Source organism: Emydura macquarii, unplaced genomic scaffold (assembly GCF_026122565.2).
Source record: "Emydura macquarii macquarii isolate MOO-44397 ecotype Brisbane River unplaced genomic scaffold, CSIRO-AGI_Emac_v2 contig_1119, whole genome shotgun sequence".
Classification (NCBI taxonomy): domain Eukaryota; kingdom Metazoa; phylum Chordata; order Testudines; family Chelidae; genus Emydura; species Emydura macquarii.
Window position 1 is genome coordinate 11,200,693 of NW_027131256.1, and position 13,597 is coordinate 11,214,289.

Consider the following 13,597-nt stretch of genomic DNA (forward strand, 5'->3'; position numbering starts at 1 on the left):
GTGTTTATTTTGAGAACATCTGGGTTTTTTTTTTGGCATATTGGTGTTAACCCCAAAGATGCTGTGCGTTACTTGGGCTTTATCTTGCAGTCTTTACTCAGGCAAAATTCCCACTGAAATCAGTGGGTGTTTTTGCTGGAATAAAGGCAAAAAATTGGACCTTAGGTCACTCCTTGAAGAATGGCAGGACTCTACACTAAGTCATGTTTCCATATAGGCCCTTATTCAACAAGGCACTTAAGCACGAGTAATTCCAGTGAAGTCACAAACTCCTCACATCCTTTAAGTTTATGTTTAATATGCATGTAAGTACTTTGCTAATTTGAGGTCATAATAAACAACTGAAAAACCTTTGATTTTTCTCTGTCAACCTTCTTTATTGTTCATCTAATTTCTTTCAATCATTTGACAAGAAAAAAATTGAGATCCGGTAAGATTTTGGGGGGTTTTTTAGTTTTGTTTTTGTAATCAGAACTATTATATACTCTCTAAGTTTAGAGGAATCAGAACAATAGTGGGGCTCAAGAACTTGAAAAAGAATCTGTCGTCCATGCAGTAGCCTGCCTGGAACACCATTTCCATGACTGCTGCATCTGCAGCCACTGAACTGGTAATAGTCCTGTGAGTTTGGAGACAATGTTGATAATTCTCCCTTGTGCTCACATACAAATGGAGTCGGACCAAATGCTTCAGATTACACAGCTATGCCCTTAATTGAACTTTATCAGTATCAAACATCTTGTCTTTGTTGCCAGCAGAGCCGACTTTTGGGTCCTGACAAACACATGGGTCCACCCGCACAAATAATGGAGGAACTAGAAAGTGATAAATCCTTGGCTTTCTTCCTTTAATTTTTAATGAGTCCAATCATTTTCCTGGAGAAGAAACCTTGAAAACATAAAACTGCTGTGAACAGGTTGCTAACGTTAAAAAACACAAGCAGCTGGGCTTCACCATTGCAGCAGGAGACTGGAATTACCAAAAGATACACACCATGTGCACACACACGCAGAGATGTAAAATGAGTCAATTGAGTTTGCTGTTTATCCCAAGGAATCATCTCACTAGCCCTTCCCAGTACCCTTAGGGTCAACACTGCGCAGTGTTATGACAATGTTAGCCCAGAAAACATTAAGTTTGGTAAGTGGCAAAAATTAGTGTCTCTCATGCCTGTTCAATAAAACCCAGACTAGCTCTGGTTGGCACTTCTTTAAAAATTCCTGGTTAGAAAAGCACAGAATATTGATTAAACAAGACTTTTAAAATATATTCTTAAGCAGTAAGCCAAAGAGTCTCAGAAAAACCCTCCAAAGTGCAGGACACAGACATGAGATACTGCTGTTTATATTTGCTTTCATATCAGGTTTTCAGCAGCAGGCAGAGGAACCAGCACCACTAGCTACAAGTATAATAGAAGTTATCACTGAAATGATCATTAATCATATTATTGAAATATTGTGAAATGTTTAAGGGGATCAAATCAATGGTATGGTATCAGAGTTGTGGCTATCAGCCAACAAAGAGATGAAGTTTGTTGAAGTAATATAGTCTGGTGATGAGAGGAGTAAGTACAGTCATTTGTTGAACTGTTCATTTTGACTGGTCTTTACAGAAGGAAGAGTTGGATAGATGCCCAAACTAGAGATAACATTTCCTAGTCGAGTAGAACAGGTGTTACTAAAAATAGCCTGCAGGTAACAAAGGCTATGATTAAAGACCGAAAGCTCTTGTTCTTAACGTGGACAAAAGCCCAGGTCCACATAATCCGTGGATTTTCAAGTATATAAGGTGAGGAAATTTGCGACCTCTTTACTGATACATGTAGAATCTCAAGAAAATTTGTGGTACGATTCCTGAGATCTGGAAAGCTGCGCTTTGTTAGCTTACCAAAACTATTCCAACAAAGGCTATAAGATTAACATGTGATGATTAGAGCTGAGAGAATAATATGTAATGCCATTTATTCAACAAACCGCTTCTTTTTCTGTTCATGAAACAATAATGAACAAATTGTGACATTCTCAAATTTATCAATTACATTTTAAATCAATTTTGTTTATTTAGTTGCTTCCTGTTCTAAATCTGAAACCAGAGCTATATTGCATATTGGTAATTGGCCACATAGTGTTTTCTGTTTCCTGACCAAATGCTTCTAGTCCATTTAGGTTCTGACTCCCAATGACTTCAAAGGGCATTAGATCAAGTCCACATTCAGGTTTCTTTCTAAGGCACCTGTCAAAATAGCATTTAAATGTCATATTTCTGATGCAATGTTCACAGAAAGCAAATTTGAAATTAACTTTCCCAAAGTATTGGATGGCATATGCAAGCCAAATATTCACTTCCTAAAAGCATTCAAGATAGTGAAACTCACACAAAAATTCAGAGAAAGCCAAGATAAAAGTTGTGCAATTCCCACTGAAGCACAATCATGCCATCATAGATTTAAAATAATACTCTGCTCATCTATAATGCTTTCCACCCAAGATGCTCAAAGCCCTTTACAAATCTTAATTAAGCCTCACACCAACCTCCTTTTACATAAAGGAAACAGGAGCACAGAGAGGTGAAGTGACTTGCATATGGTGACATGGCAAGTCAGTGGCAGAGCAAAGAAATAAAGACTATTATTATTTTAAGCCCCACGATTTACCAGAAGATCTTTCTTAGCTAATTTGCTAGAATTTTTGAAGACTTTTTTTTTCCTCAAAAGCAGAAAAATGCAGAGAATGCTACAGTAAAAACTTTTTCAGGGGCCAAAACTTCCTACATTCCAGTTGGCTAAAATTAGGCTTCTAAATGCTTACACAGGCACCTAAATAAAAATGGCCTGTTTTTCCTCTCAGCAGCAGCTTGTTCCAGCTGTCCCGGCAGCCTCCTCTCAACCCCAAGCAGCATGGGGGCAGATGGAGCCAGCTGCTGCTGAAAGAAGCAGTTGGCAGAGAGTAGGAGAGGGGACTATATGGTCAGAGGTGGAAGCAACCATGAGGGGAGAAAGCAGGAAGAATGTGGAAAGCAGCCGTGGTGGCGGTAGGAGGTGGGAAGGATGGCAGTAGCTCTGGATCCTTGTCTTATCCGTAAAGTGGTCACTGCTGGAAATTTTGAAATGACGTTTAGATACAGAGTCTGGTATTCTCAACTGCAGAAGTTCTCCAAACTGTAACTTTGACCTTTGTCCACTGGGTTAGAAATCAGGCTGAGCTGCACTGGTGCAAGCCGCAGATAATACAGGAGCAGCACATCTACACTAGGTGCAAGCACACCAGTGCAGAAAAGCCCAGTATGGACAAGGCCTCCTCTCTTCAAAGTCAGCCAATTAAATCTCGTTAAATACTAACTGGACACCTTTCTTTCCAAGACTGGACAGTTGACAAAATGAAGATCAAAACAGACTCTAATATCAAAACCAACTTCTTTAGCTGTAACAACCTAGTTTATGCTAAGTTTTTTAATTCAAGTGCCCATGACTCAGACATGCATATTGACAAGCAGAGAGATTTGGTTATCATAACAGGAAATAAATGGTACTGTTACACATACAATTTTCACTCACAACTGGCTGAAAACCCACGTTAGGGTCCAAGTACATCTCTGATATGATCCTACTGCAATCAATGAAATAACACCAGGGATGAATTTGGCCCAGTTAACTACTGCTGTTTTCCACTTCAGAGGCCTAAATACAGATTTTAGAAACAATGTTAACCAATCATATTGCATATGCAAATTTTTGTTTCCTGATTGATTTGCCAGTATTCAATGCTTATTTCCGGACTCCTAAACTTTCCCCACTTAACATGTTAGTTTAATAAAAATGGATACTCAAGAAACTCCTGGATATAGTGGAGCTATTTCCAGATACTTCTTATGAAGACATTCAGAATATATGTAACAATACGTATACTGACTTTATGTTTTCGTGACCATCAAAATATATATTGCCCTGCATGATAAATATAGATACAAATTCTCCTTTATCATTCTTCTATCATTGAACCAATAAATGTTGAAGTTCACCCAAATACAAAATCACTGGGCCAAATTCTACCCTTACCTATATTCATGCAATCTTGTGACTTCAAGTGGGAAGAATCTGGCCCAACAAATCCCTATTGTGAACTTGAGAAAAGAATACATGACAAAAATGTAATTTCTGTTGTCCTACCTGCACAAGTGAAGCTCTGGACCAGCTTGGCTGAGCATTAAGCAAAAATATAAAGATATATATAGTATGTACGGAGATGCAGGCAGGAGTACACAAGCAGAAGTTTATAAAGAAGGATGAGCAATACTGCACTATGGCCCATTGGCAGAAATAGCTGGTTTCAGATGATACAGTTCTGTTAACTACTTGATCCTAGGCAGTGATGACAGGTCCAATGGCACAGCACTAGGAGCACCCAAAAGCTGAACTGAGGCTAAAGAAAATCCTTTCAAGCAAATAGTTCTCATGAACAGCCCATGTGTACACCAAGATAGGTTATTTTTCATGTCTCTTCTTTTTTAATTTTATTTAATGTTACATCAAGCATGTCACAGATAGACTCGCTCAGAAGGCAGGCGGGGGGGTAGGAGGGGTGGGAGCATTTTTTGTGCATTTATAGATCCCAATCCATCAAAGCACTAAAACACAAGAATAGTCCCACTAAAATCATGAGATGCACATATTTAAGTCCTTTGCTGGATCAAGACCTCTAGTTAAAACAACACTTTGGATCTGCCCTACGGTGGTGCATCTTTGACGCCACTGATGTCTTTTATGTCATTTTAAAAATAAATTAGTAGTTAAGATTTTTCTCTCTCTGGGTTTTTTGCTTGTTTGGTTGATTTAAGAATAATTAAGTGGCCCATGTCCCCAGCTTTCTAATATGAAAGAAAATGATCCCAATTGCTTCATCAGCATCCATTAGCTGTGTTTAAATTCAAGTGTCCTAAAGGTTAAGCCACCATGACCCAAGACCTCTTTTCTCAAGTGTTAATTATTGCTCACAAGGGGGATAAATACATGAAATACTGCAAGGTGCTGTGTTACAATAATGATGAAGGCCACGTAAGTATCAAAACAGATAGATCTGGGGTTGGGAAGGAATCTTTCCCCGGGCCATATTGGCGAAGACTCGGGGGATGTTTCACCTTCCTCTGCAACATGGGGCATTGGTGATTTGCAGGTTTAAACTAGTGTACATGGAGGATTCTCTGTAACTTGACATCTTTACATGATTTGAGGACTTCAGTAACTCAGCCAGAGGTTGTGGGCCTATTACAGGAGTAGGTGGGTGAGATTCTGTGGCCTGTGATGTGCAGGAGGTCAGACTAGATGATGATGATAGTCCCTTCTGGCCTTAAAGCCTATGAGATCCTGGAGTAAAATAGAGTCAGACACATTAGGCTGTTTATTAAAATACAGGATATTTGTTACGTGACAGACCTTCAAGCTAGACTACCCAGGTTGGTAAAGGAAGTGCGCAGCCTGTTCTTGTACCAAAGATGATGTACGTGGGGACACTCAGGTCATACAGGTTACAGAGGATGTCATCCTGTCTGATGCCCCTCTCCCACCAGCCGAGAACCAAGTCCTAACTATCAATAATAGATAGGGAGAATACCACCACAGCTGCACACCCCCACCCCCACAAAAAGGCTTATGTCATAATATAGTTAAGTGTATCCTGGGAGGAAGCTGCATCCAAAAGTCAGAGCAGACAAGGCAAGGAAACTGAGCAAGCAAGCAAACCGCAGAGATATCCTGACAGGTACGTCTGCCTAGAAACAGCCCTAATACAATAACTCTACATTCGTATCACAATGCAGGGACTAAGCAATATGATCCAGTAAAACTACGCCGTGAACTCTATATGGCTGCTCTGTGGGTTTACACTAGGTACACATTACCCGAGGCTTGTTACTGACCCAAAACAACAGCTGAGCCAGAGATTAATAAAGAGAAACGTGTGACAACAGCCAATAATATTAGGGCTGGCACTCCTGCCACAGCACAAGACTTTGGTGCAGAAAACATTATGCACTGAAGTCCTTATGCGCAAAAAGGACTTGAACACAGAACAACAGTTCCCTCCAGCAGGCAAGATTGAGTCTGCCTGCTGACTCCTTCTGATGGCTGGAGAAGGTTGGGCCATCTACTCTTCCTAAAGGACCGCTCAGGACTCCCAAGATAACCACTTAGCTCCTTAAGGGCAGAAGCATACCAGGAGAGCCAGCCAGCTCATGTCTTCAGTGGGAGACATCAGTGGAGGCATCCAATTTGTCTCTGCAATGGGAGATGATCAGCTCCTCTTGTTAGATGCTTATGGGAGCTGGATGCCATGCTGTCCTGCCTCTTCATGAGTGTCCACATCAAATGTCAGTGTGTGTCTAAGCTAAATCATGGCCCACTTCAGAGGTCAACAGCAAAAGCCATTTTTTCTCGTCACCAATTTAGAACCAACCAACACTGGTTGAAAATATCTACATGATTAATACAGTACAATAGACTGATGGAGACTGTGAAAAAGAGATTGTGTGTTTTGAGATGGGACTGAATCACAAATTTAAGATCTGAATCCAAATCTCCTCCTTAATTCAGGGGTATTTAGAATTGGTCTTCTGGTTCAGGCCCTTACAAAAGTAAGCCCACATCCAAGTTCTGATCAAAAGTTCAATGAAGGCTTCAGGTGCCACATTCTGGACTTGGTTCTCTAATGCTTAATAAATATTTTATGTATTTTGAATATATTGAAGTAAATTATAGTGAATCTCTTTCTGCTGACACCTGGTCCACAGCAAAAATCTGTTTAAGACAAATTCCAAATGCAAATTCAAGTGTATATATTCCCTTTTACGCTGTTACCACCCAGTTGACGTAAGTCCTGCATCACATTTTTGTTCTACCAGACTAACTTTCAATACATTGCATCATCTCCAAATGCAAGGTAAACCACAAATTTGGGGGAGGGGTGAGGTGTTGTAGAGTTCAAATGTTAAAAAAAAAAAAAAAAAAGGGAAAAAAGAAAACACTCCATTCCAATAAGAGAAATGAGAGAGCGAACCCTAATTTTCTGCTGTGAACAGCCTCAGAGTAATTTACACTGGGTTGACTGCAACATATTTAGTACACCCACTTTAAACGAGATACAGTAAATCCATCTGATGCACTCAACTGTGTTAGCGACCCAGCTGGTTACCAGTCTCTTTACAATGCCTACAGAGTGCTACTTAAAGCAGCTGTCAGTGTAAAGTTCACATTGAACAAAACATTATGCACCCCTTTCTGCCCTCAGACACAATATGGTATGCTGCAGAAGTCAACATTGCATCCATGCATCCCAGAGCAGCATTTAACCCTGTTTCATTAGTAGTTATTTCTAGTCCTGTCACATTTCTCTGCATTTAGCAGTTTTGTGGAGCAACGATTAAATTTAAAAAAAAAAAAAATTTTTTTTTTCAAGCATACCTTCCCATGCAGATTTTATTTCTCCCCCTAAAATTTCCAACCTTCAAATTGAGACAAATCCCATTACCTGATTTGGAACTCTTTCACACAAGTGTGAATCCGCAGTAACTCCATTAATGTCAGCAGAGTTACACAGGCATCAAACTGATGGCAATGAGAGAAGAAGCAGGACCACAAAGTTTAAGATGCCTAAAATGAGTTAAATCGGCCAGAATAGTTGTTTTAAAAAAAATGAAATCTTAAATGACATAGGGGAAAGCAGGATGGCAAGCAAATTCTGAACAGATTTACACCTCCTGAAACATCACTGAAGTTAATGGTTTTTTTCGGGGTGCATGTCAGAGCAGCCAAGTTGATGAGGAAGTTTTTCCTTTGAATGTAGAGACTTTTGTTTTTAGTTTAAGTCCTGCCATTATCTTCACCTCTGTATTACATTTTTATATGGGATATTGTGGTTATTCATTCATTATGAGAACAATTATCTTTGTTTTTAAAAGTCTTTTAAGTGATTCGTCTCCCCAGAATGTGCGCTATTTATATTTACCATAAAAATGACATTAGCATTACACGGAGTTTTAAGTGAGAAGATCCCCCCCCCTCCCCATTAAAACCAACAGGACCATGCAGGTAATGATATGTTTAGAGCACACCTCTTATGGCACTTACAAATATATACAAATATTTAACAAACAGAAGGTTAATGGGTTCAGTTTTCCAATCTATCGGTTGCAGAGGAGCCTAGAGCCACATCTAGAGTTTGAAGTCTCCCAGCGTGTAGAGCTCACCAAGTATGAACTGGCTGGGTCACAGGCCAGAAAACTGTTCTATAAAACACAGGCCATACTGACCTGGCTCTTTCCCCAGTTCAGATCCACCACTAATCTCTTCACCTCTCTGGTAAAGACTGTATTTTTGCCTGGCTGGACACAACTAGGATTGTGCTCAGTCAGGCAAAAATACAGGCCTTTTACCAGGCAGGCTGAGATGCTCTCGGCATGGCAAACATGCTGGGTTGCTCCACCTGGGTGCTTGTGCAAGGTCTCTCCATACTACCTAAGTCCTTCTTAGCCCTCTGCACTAGGGTGAATTTCACTCTTTATCACTTAAGGCTAACAGCAAACTCTGCAATGTGTAAACTAAATTAAGCAGAGATTGGCCACAAGCTTTGAAAAGTAAAAATGACTTACCCACAGGACCAATCGCTGCAGGCACTGGTGAGAAACCAGAACAAGAGAAAGAGTTACAAAATGTCACGACTCCGCTTTCCAGATGTTACCAGATAGTATAAAGTCCAGAGCAGCATAAATACTCACCCGTCCATTGCTTCTTTTGTAGAGGACAGTTTCTGAAAAAAGAAGAACAAATATTCCAAGTAAGTTGGGGGGGGGAAGGGAATAAAATGGAATTTAATTAATATTCAAAATTTTCCCCCAGACATATTTTAACATTGTATACATAGACAGCAAGTTGTATATTTATTATTAAAACAATTGATGAAAATAAACTGGCCCAAATTTTCAAAAGTGAATAGTGGTTTTGGGTGCCCAACTTGAAACAGCTTAACGGACACTGATTTTCAGACAGACGTTCAGCACTTTTTAAAATCAAGACCCTTTAAGGTCTCTCGAGGATCCAGAATCACTAGTCATTTTTTAAAATCTTAGCCAGTACCTTTTCAACAATCTTGCAGTGATTAAAATTATATGTATACTGAATATGATGAAAGTGAATCCAAAAAACACATATCAGATTCAATCTCTGTTATTTTACAGAGAGTCCATGCTAGAGATCAGATGAGGGGTATAACTAAGCTTTTCCTTTTCACTCTCACATTTCAGGAAATAGAAGTGTTAATTCTGCCGAGTATGTGAATTCAAAAATGCATGCGTCTGTCTTTTAAATACAATTAAAAGTTAAATTCACTTGGTACTGATTAGATTGCGATTCTTGGATGGTTTGTATGAGTGACTGATGGGAAAAAAATCTACTTGTATTATAGTGGAGGCAAGGGAGTATCTGCCTCCCACAAGCTGCTCCCTTTAGGATTTCAGATTTTTGAGTGGAAGTCCACGTGGCATTAGCAACATTAGCTTCTACAATGTAATCACTGGAATTTCTTCAAGTAACTCCACCCATGGGTTTGTAGAAATGGAGAGCAAGCCATGCTACTAGCATGGAGGGACCCCTCACATAGGAGTGTTGTGGTGGGACAAGTTGTCCATGTAGAAGTTCGAACAAGCAACACGGGACAGCTGTTTTGGAGCAATGCTGTATCCCAGTGGACCTGCGTGGCATGGTATTTAGGGGGGGCAGATTATAATGTAATTACCCATATGAAAGCATCACCTAGAAATGTGGAGTTTCTTCTTTCACAAACAGCGTAAATACGAACAATTACACTTCTCAATTCAAAAGCTAGAACATCAACTCAAATTAAATAACTCTTTGATGTTAAATTAAAACGTGTTTAATGAAGTCCAAAAACTACTTATGCACAAAATCCACATAATAATCTAATGGCCAAATCTCCATACATCCCCTGAGGCCAAATCTTTCTGAAGTGGGTATAAAAGGCCATAACACAAGGCATATGAGCAAAGATGCAAAAGACTGCCATTCAGGTAGTTAAACATGCCTTGGGGCACACACAAGAGCAGTGCCACCAAGAGCTGTGTCTTCGACCACTGGAAATAAGTCTGATCACCACTAGAGAGAGAGGGTCAAAGCAGAAGGCTGGGCACCAGTCTGAGAAGAGCTGGTTAAATTTGATGTCCAATTCATTTTTGTACATTTGTTCGTCAATCAGTCTTAGTCACATGACTCCAGTTAAATAAATACCCTTCTAAGTACTTCTCTGTGCAGTATTAGGATAGCATGAGATCTGTCTTAAGCAACCATTCAAGAGATCTACAAAAATAGGTTGCTTCATACAAGCAGGTCTAACTTAAAAAATTGTAAGGTAAAAAAGGTAAAAAATAATTGTACCGGGAACCTTAGGGAATCTTTAAGATGGTTCCCAGAGCTGGTCAAAGAAGGTGATACTCAGTGCAGGTTACTAGGGTTTCAGAGGTTGATTATAGCTAGGTTGTGAGCATTTGGAAATTTTATATTATAAAAAAAAGTTAATTTTATTATTACATTGTGTCACCAGACATGGCCAATCACCACCATGATCATTTTACTTAGTGTGGGGTGCTTTGTCTTTTAGGACAGGGGGCTGTGTCTTCTTTCATGTTTGGAGCATGGCTGAAACCAAATACATTAATAATGATGATGTTCTATTGATTTTGGTGGAATATTAATGAATGGCACCAGAACGGCAGGGGCAATGAAAGACCAGCAAAGTAAGCGTGAAAATATGATGTACAGTAAAGTACATTTATTACAAATAAAAATGATGTAGGATCCAGACAAAATACTGTGCACCTTCCACGCAAAGGACTGAGGTTTTCTGGCAATGGATTAAATATGACCTCACCAATGCTACAGCATGACTACACAGAACAGATCCAAACCCAGCTCTAACCAATTCAGTCCAATCCTAGCTCTATCCCCAATAAACAGAGTTTAATGTGGTGCTGAGTAACATGCTGGATACCAGAAAAACAAGGTTACTTACCAGTAACTGCTGTTCTTCGAGATGTGTCGCTCATATCCATTCCACTATAGGTGTGTGCACGCCGAGCAGAGCGCTGCCTCCATCAACAAGGCTTTCAACCACATTCTCGGTCCTTTTGAGTCCTCGGTTTGAAAGCCTTGCAGATCTTGCACTTCTCTTTTCTGTGGGCTTCCCCCAAGCACACAAGGGAGCAGTCATGGGGGTCGCTGAGCAGAAAGGCCTTCCTGCAGGAGGCACACGGCTTGAATCCCGGCGACCTGGGCATAGCCCGGCCGCTCAAAGTCCCCACAGGGACTTGCCTTATCTCTAACTACTCTTAACAACACTTAACAACTACTTAACTAACTAAAACTAACTTAGAATAACAAACAATAGTACTTGCTGGGAGAAAGGCTAGTTCCAGCAACCGTCACGGGCGGAAAGAAGTAACTGAGGGGACATAGGGCCGCAGCGCCCCATATACCGTGGCATGTGTGCGGGGCTCCAGGGGGCGCCAAGTCAGCTCTACGGGATCTGCTAAGGGGAAAAAAGTTCCGGGTAACCGTGCACGGAGGAGCGCACAAACCTATAGTGGAATAGACATGAGCAAGCACTTGAAGAACAACAACATTTTCTGGGTGTCAGCTTTGCATTTGTAGGATCTTTTAACTAAATTACTCATCAAAAAGATATTAGGCAGACCAAATCCTTTCAGGGCTTTGTCAGTTTGTTTCACAGGCTTAACCATTTTTTGTATTTAAATTGCGTTTACAGTATCTTTTAAAGCATTTTTTGCAATCCTCTGTCATGCAAACATGGACATTAGCAGTATTTTAAATGTACGGAGAACTCTTTAAGGATGCAAAATTTGCCATTCTGCAGTTGTTGCAGTACATTAGGAACTTTGTGCAAAGGAAGTTGAGGTTTTACTCATGTCACTATATATCTGATCCATTCACATTTCATGTGTTTAAAAAGAGCCAGGTTTTGAAAAAGAAGAATTACAGTTCGGCCTCATAAAGAAGTGACACTTCTAGAAATGGCTAGGTTAGAGAAGGGTTAAGCTAGCTGTTTAAAAAGTCAAGTTGCCCAAGACCATATTTTGCTCTCAACCTTCACCCTGCCCTCCATTTCTTCTTAGGGTTCAGAAGCCCTTGAGTGGGACCATCCTTCCAATTCTTTGAGCTAGTGCAGAGGGAGAATCAGGATCACAGCTCCTGCCTTCTTTACCTGTACCTTTTGTAGCACTATGGAATCCCACAACTGTACACTGAGGAAGTAGTGCATGGGAGAACCACGACAGCTGCTAGCAGGGACAGCTTCTACACTGTACACATCCCTCCCCATCACACGTACATAACTAACGGTAACTTCCCATTCCTACATGGACCGTTTCTGCACACTGTGATGTGGGGAGATGGTCTGAGATCAGATAACATAAGACTCTGAACATCAATATTTCATAAACTCACAGAACAAATCATTTGCAGTAGCCTCTTCCCATTCTCTGATTTGATAGTTTATTATAACGTGACACGTGAATGCTGTATAGCAAAAATGTATTTTACCAAAATGTCTCTCTCTTTAGATCGCTTAAACAGCTGACCTGCTCAAGGCCAGCAGGATTAAACTAACACCTCCCAGCAGTATTTTGATTTGATGGCACATGCACCGTGCTCCGGATAAAGCAGATTATGCTCTCTCGTGCTCTCTCTTTGGGACACAGGACTGCGAGCAGGTGGCTTTCCCAACCTGCTCTAAAACACAGTGTACAGTCAAAACCTCACCCCTTTCCTGGGGTATGGATTTATGAACAAAGAAATAAAGAATAAGACAATGTTGGAGTTTAGTGCAAGCCCTCTCCTCAGAGTTTAGCTGCTAAGAGCAGTGGTTCTCAACCAGGAGTATGCGTACCCCTGGGGGTACACAAAGGTCTTCTGGGGGGTACATCAACTCATCTAGATATTTGCCTAGTTTTACAACAGGCTATGTAAAGAGCACTTGCAAAGTCAGTACAAACTAAAATTTCATAGACACTGACTTGTTTATACTGCTCTATATGCTATACACTGAAATGTAAGTACAATGTTTATATTTCAATTGGTTTATTTTATAATTATATGGTAAAAATGAGAAATTAAGCCATTTTTCAGTAATTGTGTGCTGACACTTTTTTGTATTTTTATGTCTGATTTTGTAAGCAAGTAGATTTTAAATGAGGTGAAACTTGGGGTACACGAGAAATCAGACTCCAGAAAGGGGTACAGTAGTCTGGAAGGGTTGAGAGCCACTGGCTTAGAGCAGTGGTTTACAACCAGGGGTCCACAAGACTATGTCTAAGGGGTCCAGGAAAGGTTGTCGTTACTGTAGAACAGTGGATTTCAACCTGTGATCCGCAGACCCCTGGGGGTCCGCAGACTACGTCTAAGATTTCCAAAGTACCTCCATTTGAAATTTTTTAGGGTTCTGCAAATGAAAAAAAGTTGAAAACCTCTGGCTTAGAGAGTTACTAATATAAGACTGCCCAACCCAGATCTTATATCTTTGCT

The 13,597-nt window shown here is 40.3% G+C and overlaps 1 protein-coding gene across 1 annotated transcript in view; it reads right to left on the minus strand.

The window, feature by feature from the left end:
• IMPG2 (interphotoreceptor matrix proteoglycan 2) overlaps positions 1–13,597 on the minus strand; it is a 76,942-nt gene that overhangs the window by 35,759 nt on the left and 27,586 nt on the right. Inside the window, exons 3-4 of the mRNA XM_067546428.1 lie at positions 8,764–8,795; positions 8,638–8,661 (exon numbers count right to left, since the gene is read on the minus strand). Coding sequence (XP_067402529.1) covers positions 8,638–8,661; positions 8,764–8,795 — 56 coding nt within the window. The remainder of the gene's footprint in view (positions 1–8,637; positions 8,662–8,763; positions 8,796–13,597) is intronic.